Source organism: Galleria mellonella, unplaced genomic scaffold (genome assembly GCF_026898425.1).
Source record: "Galleria mellonella isolate WM207_F2 unplaced genomic scaffold, CSIRO_AGI_GalMel_v1 utg72, whole genome shotgun sequence".
Taxonomy (NCBI): Eukaryota; Metazoa; Arthropoda; class Insecta; order Lepidoptera; family Pyralidae; genus Galleria; species Galleria mellonella.
The window spans coordinates 729,649-741,959 of NW_026442144.1; the positions used below are offsets into that span (position 1 = coordinate 729,649).

The following is a 12,311-nucleotide window of genomic DNA, read 5'->3' on the forward strand; positions in this document are numbered from 1 at the left end:
TCGGTCTTCCTCTTCCTCTTTTGCCCTCTATATTTCCTTCTTTGGGAAGTAATTTAGGAGTAATAGGATTAAAATGGATAGAATAAAGAAGCTTTCTCGTTATTAATTCAGTTGCATTTTTTATTTGTTACCTCATAACTTTATTATGATTCGATTTGAAAAGGTTGTTCCTATAATAAATGGTTTTGCCACAATTAGTCGGTTTTTTTGTGAAACACAATCTTAAATTATTAACATTTGTACGCGACATCTTTGTTTTATGCTACGGTCATTCCTTAAATTATATAATTTTAAATATTTAAATTACATTATTTTTATAGTTAGACGCTGCGAATCTCCGATTTTGGAACCCACATTTTATATACACTACGGTGCTAGTACCTCATAATTTCAAGGCATTGATTTAAATTTATGGATTCTCGCTGATGACAATCACTTTATGTATTAAAATGACCAGTGGAATACAGTAGGCAGGTCTAGCTTGATACCACAGAATATTACTTAACTACAGTTGATAATAATATAGTAAACAAGTCAAAAGTTCATAACCACTTTTATTTTAGTTTTTATTTACACTTTTTTCGTACAATATTCATATGAAATTATATACATATTTAACAGTCTTTTAAGTATATAACTCTAAAGAATAATAATTAACTCTTAACTATAAATCCTTATAATATTATGATAATTTCATGAATGCTGTACAAATATAACAGACATGCTTGAGCAGCCAAATAGATTAAAACGGACAATTTACACCAGGATGTAAGAATGAACAGTTATCGCCCTGTCGACAGGAACCTTTTCTTTGAAAGTATATACAAACAGCTTTACGTCCACCTCTGGAATGACCACCGCGGCCTCTTTGTGGCCCTTCCCAGTTTCCTGTATTTTTTCCACGCCAATGTCCACCCGAACCCCGACCTCGCATCGCTCCTCTATAATTACCAGGAGTCGAAAATCCATCTGGACCAGGAGGACCTTGTGGTCCCGACATATTAAAATCAACCGGAAACATATTCTGCTGTATGTTAAAACCATCTGGAGGGACAGGAAACATAGGATTGGGACCACCGAACATTTCCGGTCCCATCATCATATTTTCAGGAGGCATTATCATACCAGGTGGTAAATTTGTAGGTGGCATTACAGGTGGTAGTGGCGTTGGCATGGGCGGCATCATATTGTGAGGGGGTACACCATTTGGCCATTCGCCAGGACCCAGATTAGGTCCTTGGAAACCTGGAACAACAGGAAACTGACCATTTGGAAAGTTACCAGGAAATTGGCCCATATTGGTTGGAAACATAGATTGCACGGTTGTAGTCGTGGATGCTGGAGGTGCGTTGCCTTTAGGTTCAGGCCATGGCATATTACGAAAGTCGCTCACATTATCTTGATTTCCAGTGACATCTTCTAAAGGAATAATTGTAGGTTCAGAATATGGGTGAGTTTCAGGATCTGGTTCGAAAGGAGAATCAGGAATCATTGATTTATGGAAATAAAGTGGCTGTAATGTTCCTTTTTGTCTAATGGCTTGAATTTCTTTTTCTTTACTATTTTTTCCATATTCTACTTGAATTTGTCCCTCAGTATCAATAGGGATAAGAGGTCTCCAACTAGTTTTTTCTTCCATTACATCATCATTACTAAGATTTCTAGCTTTCTGGAAAGCTTCTCTTTCGTGAATTCTTTCCAAATATTTCATATCTGTGAAAGGTTTAGTTACGTTAACTCTTTCAGTTTCATCGAGTTCAAAGTATTGAATTTCTTCTAATTCAGAGTCTGGCTTCCATTTAATGCTTTTTTTAGGGCCTTTTCTTTTGTGATAACATAAAACACCTTTTAAGCCATTAACTGTCAAAGTATGAGGCTCTGAAGTATCCATTTGTTCCTCTATGATATCTCTTTTTGCTATTACATTATTAGTTTCTATATTATCATTATTTTCTGATGTCCGATCTGAGGACTTTTCTTTATTTTCTTCTGTTTCTAAAGTATCTTGATAGAAGCGGGGTGGGACAGATTTATTATCACTATTTGGACTAGTTATCGACGTAGGCGTATGTGGCGGAGATCCTTCATTAGGAGCATTTCCGTCTTTAGATCCACTTGTGCGTCTTTTCCTTTTTTTGGGTTCCTTTTTATTTGTTGCTGAAGCATTTAGCGCATCCATAAACATGTCACTTTCTAATAACATCATTGCTGCAACAATAGAAAAACAGATTTAAAAAAACTGTATATAGAAAATCTAAAATCAGATGTCATACAACTACTCGTATTAAATTATGTATGTGCTGGAAAAGAAAATTGACTAACGTTATAACAAGGTTTAAATACAATCTTTAAACCTTGTTTTTATAAGTAATTAATAAATCTAAAATGTATAACACAATGGTTCCAATAAAAAAAAAATGACAAAGAAGTTTTCATTTTGAGAACAATTGCAAAGTTTTAATAACGATATTTAACTACTTTATATGAACAACGACCTCAAACTTCTGCATCTTAGCGTTATTTTATTAACGGCTAATAAATTTGAAAAGTAGATACATAATAAAAAAAATTATTTTTAATCTTTAAGATAAGAATAAGAGAATAGCAATGCAGACTTCATTCAGATATTTAACTAATAAACTGTAATGTCGTAAATAAACTGTAATATAATAATAAGTAATAAACTGTAATGATGTTTAAAACGATAAAAACATTACACCTATCTTCATTATCTCATACTGATCATATTTAAGCACTAGGTATATTTTTAACATATTCACTTGTAATGCTACATTTTTAATCAAGTACCTATTATTGTAAGTACTTACGTAATAATATACAATTATTGTTTCTTCAACCATTCAAGACAGGAAGAAAGTGCCAAAAATCGCTTTTAAATAATAATCATCATTAGCTGTACAAATACATTGACTTGTTATTCAATGTTTGTTATCCTAAGAAAACGTAAATACTAGAGATACACAAAGAAACACAGTCATTTTTTAAATTCATGTTAATCTAATTATTACATCACATCAAAACGGCTGGAACAATTTTAATGAAATTCTATAATCGAAAAGGTGTAAGTATTGGCTCAATGAAATCGAATGTTTTACCAGAGTCGGTCAAGCGAATCTAGTTTATCAGGCATTGTACAAGTTTTTTAATTGGAACAATGTTTACAAAAACTTCCTCCAGATGGTGTTAGTATGTACTTATATAATATCTTTATGAAATACCTGTTTATTATAATAAATATCAATAGATAATGAGGAAATATTAATTTGCTAAAAGTTTTGCATTTTTTTTTATATATTTATGTAATTATAGTCAATTTAGAAAAGAAAAATTCAAGTTTTATCAGTGTTACGAATATAATTTTAATAAAGTTATGAGAATGTATTAGGTCCACGACCTACAGACATCAAACTAAGACGTATAGGCATATTAAGGGGGAGTGGGGGAAAGCAGGTGGGACATGCCCATCACAAAATGCATTAAAGCTTCACAAAGACATGTCAGAACATATATGTATGTACCTTTTTTTATAGGACGTATTGCCCGTACTCTCTTAATACCGGTGGATCGTTAATTAGACCAGAGATACTAAGAAACAGTAATCTTAATAAGGGTTATGATATTAGATTAGATGTAAAGGACTAGTCCATAATTTAGATTTTTTTTTTAAACAAAAAATTGATAAAAATAGATTCTGTACCGACGAGGTAATGTTTCTTACATATTGCCCGTATTCTTTATACGAATGGACCGTCAATTAGACTAGAGATATTAAGAAACAGTCGTTGTAAAAGGGTTATGGTATTATGTAAAGTACTAGTTTATAATTTGAAAAATTTTTTTTTTATTTAAAAAAATTGATAAAAAAAGATTCTGTACCGACAAGAAAGCGATGTTTCTTTTAAATTTTTTGTATAATACTAGTTTTTTAGTTAGTAGCGTTAGTAGCTCGATGATATGCCACTTTTTCAAATTTAACTGCCCAGTCTGGCTGAAGGAAGATGCATGAATTAGTTGCACCGACAAGAGGAAACTTAAATGAAGAGATGCCCAGTCGTAGAAATTTTGAAATTGGTTATCTATATAGTATATGACACATGTGAAATGAATAACTTTCAATTGTGTCAAACTAAATTATACTAATATATCGGCATATGATAAAAGTTCGATCATTTGCTTGCGAAAGGTAAAACTTACTCGTACAATCTAGAGGACTTGTTGTGCCGCTCATGAAAAACCTAAGTATGACGGATTGTTAATAAATAAATGAAACATTTTAATTATTAAATAGTGTTAGCTGCTCCACTTGTCTATTTTTATACGTTACATATTTGACTGGTTAAACATATACCGTTTCTACATTATATTGTAGGTATTTTATTTCGAGTATATTCAATAACTAATTATTGAGTTTCTATTCAATAATTAGGTATATATTTCTAAACTTATAAATGTTAGCCTATCATTATATAAAAAAACTATTAGTTACAGTGTATGCTATGTAAAAGAATACAATCCTTATAATTATATAAACGTGAATTTGTTGGTTTGTTACCTCATAGCGCCTTCAAAACTTAACCAATCACTATGAAATTTGGTACAAAAAAAAATGTGGGATGGAGGACATAGGCTAGTTTGTATTCTGGTCAAAAAACGTGTCCCGGTTACACAGACAAAGTCGCGGGTAAAAGTTAGTTTATTATAATTGTAAAGACAATTGGCAAACAAAATTATACATAAAAATTTAATTAGGTAATTTAAAAATAGAATCGTAGCTATTCAAATGGACTTGTTTACAAGCTCTTATAGATAGTATTTTTTTATGATTCTACTGCTAGGTTTGGAATGTTATCTGCTGATAATCTCACACTAATAAATGTAAAAATAAGCATATGTTACATAAATCTTTTCTTGAACTAGATGTTATTTTGCAGAAGTCCGTCATATTACTGGTTATTCGATTATAATTATTTTAATTTCGCTATCATTAGTTGTGTGCGATTGCCAACACTCCAAGATTGATTACTATTCTTATTACCAGAAATTGTACAATTTTCCGATTTTCTCCGATTGCCATTTAGTTCACGCACATTTGCGACACATGCTACACCTCCAAACGAGGCAATAATCAGGCAAATCCAAGGATTGCTGTTCAGAGTCCAACGTTAATCGTAACCAAACTGCGAATTTACATTGTCTGAGGATGTCTCATTTGGAAGTAGAACATCTATAGCAAAACGAGTGTAGATGAAATGGAAATGAAAATTTAAATCGATGGCTTATATAAAAGCTTGTAGAAGTTCTGGTAATAAGAATAGTATTGAATCTTCAAGTATTGGCAGTCGAACATAAACTAATAGTAGCGGAATTAAACAAAATAATTCTAATCGAATTAACCAGTGGTTTGTTACATAATCAAGCGTAAATGTCGCTGTAATATAATGACCTGACAATAAATTATTATTATAATCATGATTTGGAAATACATGAATGAAATTTTGAATGCAGTCCATACCCCAGAATTAACACAAGTATATCATATATTAAGAATGTAGGGGGAAGCCGCGAAGTGGGCGATACAGTGTACTATGTTATGTCCATGGTGCTGTTTATATCTATGAGTGACTGTTACCAATTTTCATCAGGTAGACTGTCAGCTTGTTTGCTATAATAAGTTGCATAAAAATGGAAATCTAGTCCGAAAAAAGTTATATTTATTAATAAGTATACCTATATCTACCAGGTTTTTCCCTAACCTAATCTAGTTAATAGTGAATTTAAATAAAATTTAGTATAGTTGGATGTTTTGTTAAATTTGTTTTGATCCACTTTCATACGTTTATCAAAGCGTAATCTTTAATTTTTATATTAAATTAATCCATTTATATGAGAAGTATTTACATTAATAAAATTATTATTATTATCGTTATTTATATTATAAAGGAAATGTATTTAAAAAAGAATCTTTATAAAGAGGTCTGTTTGCATCGGTGCATTTGGCGTTCTATTGTTCCTGTCTACCCCAAATGGAGAAAGGCGTAATGTATATGTAAAATTACGTATTTTAGTTTGCTAATAGAGCAATTTTTTAAATAATCAATCAGAAAAATTTAACTGATTAAGAAACTAACATATAACTGCGGCGGTACCACATTTCGGTAAGCAAAAGTACGAATGTTATTAATTCTATAAAGAAAAAATAATGTAACGCGTTTCTAGTGGACGAAGTCGCTATTACAATACTACATAACAGGTATAACATTGGAAAGTGTGTAAAGATATTACAGGTAGTTAATTACAGTTACAGAGTACAAAGTTGGACCATTTAACTTACCCTAGATAAATAGTGCCTTTTTTTTTTAATTTACGCGAGCGGAGCAGATTAATAGTAACCGTCAATTAATAGTAACTATAAATTGTATACTTAAAAATGCCTCTACAATATAGGTACTTTTATTATTGTTATGGTGTCATAGGTATAATTATGACGCCATAACAATAATAAATGCACCTATATTGTTATTTCTATACGCAATTAGATTATAAATGACTTCGAACCTATTTGTAATACCAATAAGTAGTTTTGACAAGAATCTAATTAATTACCTACGCTTTTTTCAGTTTCTTAAGTTCATTGTAAAGGGTATATTAACAGAATATCAGTGAGAGGATTAATGATTTTTTTAAGATTATTTTTAATAGGTAATATTTTTGTTGATTAGTATTCATATGTTAATATCAAACATAGGCTACCTATATCCTTTTCTATGCCAAATTACTTGAATATTGGTTGAAGAGTTAATAAACTCATTTTAACATTTTAGAATATTAGTAAGAATAAGATATTCTTGAAGCAAGTAAAAACGCTGTTTATACTGCCTACAATAACATATTGCATATAGGACATAAAAATCAAATTACTATTTTTAGAATTTTTGTCCGTTACGTAGTTACGGAAAAATTATTGATGACTGTTTTAGGTAATTGTAGAACAATTGGCTGATCGAATCATGTGGTACAAATTTGATCAGTCATCCAGTTTATGATCTTGCGTAACAGTCTGTTTTAATAGAACTTTATTAAAAAAAAAAAAAATGTAAACAAACTACTATTGACCCGTCCATAAGACAATCTGCTAGCAATATACCATAATCAGGTTGATCCTAAGCAGTTTACACTAGAAACCATCGTGGGTTAATTTTTGTATTAATTCGTCACGACGGATTAACTGACCAGCATATACCGATTGAAAGGGGGACTATGATTCAATTTTCTTCCATTAAATAAAACAATTGTTGATGTCTAATAGTAATAGAAATAAAAAAAAAAGATTAATTTATTGAATGTTTCAATTTGTTTACTAATTTCAATGGTTGTAGTTAATAATCTCAACAAAACTTAGATATTTTTTATCAAGTTTTATTAGTACAGGAAATATAAAATGTAAGTAGAAAATATTGTTGCAAACTTGAAACTTAACATAGTCATTCGTTAGGTTAAGATGACTTGGTAGAAAACAGTCAACCTCGGAAAGTGGTGATACCACCACCAATGGGTAATTTTAATGGTTATAAAAAAATTAAAAAAATCTGTATTTTGCTAGATATTCAAAAATTACTACACGGATTTAAAAATATTTAAAGAAGACATTGTAGAATGAGTAATTTTAGATATTTTGTATTTCCTTCAACATCTTAGCTAAAAACTGATGTTAATGTGATAAATTTTGCAGGCACTTCCATATGAATTTTTCTAATCAACGGTTTTTTTTAAAGTGCCATAAATTTGTACGTTCTTAACTAATTAAAAAAGTCAAATACTAATGTGAAGCAAAAATATTAAACTTTATAAGAGACTTATTCTAAAATTCTATAAACAGATATACAATATATAGTTTATGCTTTTCTAGTTTTATTCTATATTACAGAAATAAGAGCATATTTTATTTTTCAGAAATATGGGAAATGATTTTCTTTTTAGCAAATATGTTAATATAAAGTCAATTAGAAAAGATTTAGAAAAACTATAAATATATTAAAAGTAGAGAATTTACTCTTTTTATTTTGATAAAGGTGAGATATTGATAATCCAAATAAAAAGTTACGAATCAAATTACATAACTTTTTTTTTACTACGTGCGCCACTTTAAATGCATGATGTGAGAAAATTACTACATTCTAAATTTAAAAATATCTAATTACGGACGTGGCTTGAAATAACAGTGTTCATAAAAATTTTACATTTCGATCCGATTCAGATGGATTTTACAATTTATATTAAACTATTTTAGCTTGTTATAATTTTGTGGAATTTACCTAATGCGTAAATTGTTAATACGTTATAACTTTTACGTTATGATACGTAAGGTATAGCGACACGATGAATATTGCAGTAATATATTGCACGTAGATGTCCGTTATTATTTCTAACAACCTGTGGTTTTAGTATTTATTACGTATTAAAAGAAGTAATTAATCGCGATGGAACTAGCTGTAGCTTATTAAAGTCTCTATTATACTTCAAGTTATTGCCATATCTATTTGTCTTATTTGGATTTCTTGAAAATGGTTTGAACGATCATTATCTCAACTCACGTTATGTAGTCTGAAATAATGTGTATAAAAGAATCTTTGTTTATCGCTCTTTCGCTTGACACTATTAGCAAATCTCTATAATTTCAATATAAAAGTTATAAACGTTTTAAAGGCTAGGTCAAAATGTAACATGGGAAACACAGGGCATTATTGAAAACATAAATGTTTTCACATTCTTAACTTGGTCAGTTTTTTTTTAGATATGTTAAAAAAATATATGAAAATGTGCAACATAACTTCTGCTACAACTTTTACTTTCAATGTTTTTTAATTTGTTGCATAGTTTTAAAACATTATGACAAAACCAGAATTTTTTTTTATTATTAAACCTTGAATTTGACCCTTGACCCCTCGTTCAAAGTGAACTTACTCAATAAACAACTACGTCAAGTTTGAAGTTTGCAGCAATTTTTTAACGATATTAGTTTAATTGGGGCATATGTAAATAGGGAATATAAAATAAAGGTATATCTAAATAATTTTGTTTGGTAGTGAGTACAAAAATCCTCTAGATGGTGTTAGTATCAAATACTTTTATGAAGTAATATTGGCTACCACCTAAAGTCGAGGCTATCGTAAAGTGAGATCGTATATAGAGATAGGAAAGCAATAGTACATGCCGTAACAAGGAAGGGAAGTATATCTAGTAAGTAGTAGGAATGCCAAAAACCCAAAAACGTTGGTAAAATTTTGACAAATGAGAAAATGTTTAATGTTTAATTCATAGAAGATATATTCTATAGCGATTAAACGATGTAGTTTGTAGCTACATCGGTTGATCGGGGCAATTAAATAAGAATGGAAAATGATGGATTTTTAATTTTAAACTTTTGCGTTTTTTACACATGAATTTTCCATTGCGTTAAGTCCCGTAATTGTACATTTAAAATATGATGGATTTTTGTCTTTAAATTTGATATTTATTTAGATTATTATAAATACATTGTAATATTAATAATTCTAAGTAAATTCAATGGATAGACGTTGTATGGCATCTGGGATCAATTTTAGGATTTAACCCTTCTTTGCATAATGGTGGAAATTTCCATCTTAACACTGAACGCCAAAAAATTATATAAAAGAACAATTTCACTTTAAATTGATCGTGTCTGGATATATTTTTAATGTCCATTGCAGAAAAAAAATCATATCTGCTAAATTTATTTTTTCAACCAAATTTCCTTTAATTTTGTATATGAATATGCAAAGAAGGGATAACGGTGCTACTGTGGAAGAACACTATTTAAAAATATATAATAATTTTCACGTCTGCTGATGTTATTCAAACTAACTCCTTATCTATAAAAACGCTAAATTACTGACTTGACAATAATTAACGTGGAAGAAAAGCTATTTTAGTTTATTATCGCTAACAGTAGGTAGTAAGATAGCCCCAAGTGTAGTTATAAAATGATTGATGATTCTACTATATTTGTTAATAATAACTAAGTATACCTATTAAGAGTTAACGCAATAAATACGAAGAACACTGGGTCGATAGTGGTGACGTACGAAACGGTCCTTTTAATAATTAGATGAATTTGACGTTCAATGTAAAATTATTGATTACTGGACATTGTTAAAAGTTTATTACGTAAAAACACTAACAATTCACAAATTTACAATAACAAATAAAATTAATGAAATCAAGGTTCTTTCCTGTGATTTGACACTTAAAATCGAACTGGTATGAATTACCCTAGTAGGTATTTTAATATTGAGATAAATGTAAGCGACGTGCATCAAACCCTTAAGGTCAGATTTCGCACTTTAACAATTCTAGACCGTTCCCATAAAACACTAATTGTCCTAAGAAATCATTACAGTAATTTACGGGTGATAGACTTTAATATTGACAAGTGTGATAATTCTTATCAATCCGATAATAAAATAATGTTTTTAATAAGAAATTTATTAAATAGTCGACGTATGAATATTCCATTCTAAGATCCAAATATTTGTAGCAACAAATCTTTTATAGTACGATTTAATTAGTGGATTGAATTCTTGCGTGGGAAAGATTCTAATTGGAATTCAAGTGAAAAAACCAAACTGGTACAATGAACAATTAACAGAAATAACTATACTTAATAATTAAATTGTTCAATGTAGTTTATTCTTTAGTTAGTCAATTATATATGTATACAGCGTGACCGATACAGAATCAAATACAACATAGAGGGATAAAGCGCGGGATTTATAGATGTAATATATACATTATGGCGTTGAATATCTAAGCTCGCTTTTGTTCGTATAATTGCTTACTTGTCATATTTTTGTGTATTATTAGCGTGTACAGTAAAATATAAATAAATAAATAAATATTATAATACACGTTCACGTCAAGATCACTCGGAACAATATAAAAAAATAAAACATTAGTTGTATTAATTACTAATTATAATAAAATAAAAGGAGGAAAAATATTTGATTTCCTTCCTATTCGTCGTCACACCACAATGATTAGACTGGTGTGATTATTACGCTTCCCTAATGGTAAGTCTTGGACGCTATAATGAATACCGCTTGTTGGCACTATCCTATATGTATTTTCTATAAGATTGATCGTTTCAATTTTTAAAAATCGAAATATTTTGTGTTCATTACAAAACAAATTGATGAGCCTTTAAAACAATAATAAATATATATTTGAGAAATACAGAGCGTAGGCTTAGTCATTGTACATTGTAAAACAAGACGAATAAATACAGAAACATTTGCTTCGTTTTTCGGAACAATTTAATATTTACACAACAACAAAATGTTCCGCATGTGTGTTATGCAGAACATTTTGTTGTTGTAATATTAAATAATTGTATTTTTCTCGTAGGAATAAGTTATGAATTTTTATTCACTTGGTAGGAGTTCTCGCTCCATAAAGTATTTGACCTTTTCCAGATTGTTTTTGTTTAATATAGAAATTCATATCAGTGTTTTGTGCAATGCTTTAAAAATATCAGTTTAAAAAAAGAGATTAATAAAATTTTGATCTCGGATATATACACACATCAAGTGTTTAGGGATCAAGTACGTTTAGAGTATTGCAGCAATTGAGGATTATTAACTTTATTGGATAATTATTCTTTTTAGCGAATTTTACTATTTAAATAGATAATTTTTTTTTAAATTTTTGATAAAAGTAAAAAAAATCAAATTTCGCTGAGAATTTCTATAAGTGTATGTTTACAAAACCATTGATTCTGCATCGGAACTGAAAAAAAATTACATCGATATGAAGCAACATCATTCAACACGAGAAGAGGTCATGAGAGCCGTTGGAATGTTAGAAGCTAGTTTTCAAGAATGTACTGTGGCTGTTTCTCTTGTCACTACCTAAAGTATCATAATCCGTCTCTGGGATACGTTATCGTATTATAAACAGCGTGACCGAGCGACATGGTGGATGATCTAGCATCACCACTCGCAGACAGATATATAAAAAAAAAAAAAAAACTGCTCGATGGAATTGTACCATAACAATTATGTTGGCTACGAGGCTTCACAACTCTTCCTTCAAGGTTTGCTTATACGTGACACAACTATCCAAAGTTGATTATATGAAGTGGGTCTGCATTTCCAAAGGCGGATGAGAGTTGCACCTAGAGCACTCAGCAATAGTAGGGCTCGTTTAGAATGGGGTTGCGAACATAGAAATTAGGAGGGAAAACTGGCATTGTGTCCGTTTCTCTGTTCTCAAAA

General features: G+C 29.9%; 1 protein-coding gene across 2 annotated transcripts in view; it reads right to left on the reverse strand.

The window, feature by feature from the left end:
* Window positions 1-534: 534 nt before the first annotated feature.
* Window positions 535-12,311, reverse strand: part of LOC113517018 (serine/threonine-protein phosphatase 1 regulatory subunit 10) — a 30,385-nt gene continuing 18,608 nt past the window's right edge. For both annotated transcript variants that reach the window (XM_026901534.3, XM_031908038.2), the window contains exon 5: window positions 535-2,208. In XM_026901534.3, coding sequence (XP_026757335.2) covers window positions 743-2,208 — 1,466 coding nt within the window. In that variant the 3' untranslated portion in view covers window positions 535-742. The remainder of the gene's footprint in view (window positions 2,209-12,311) is intronic.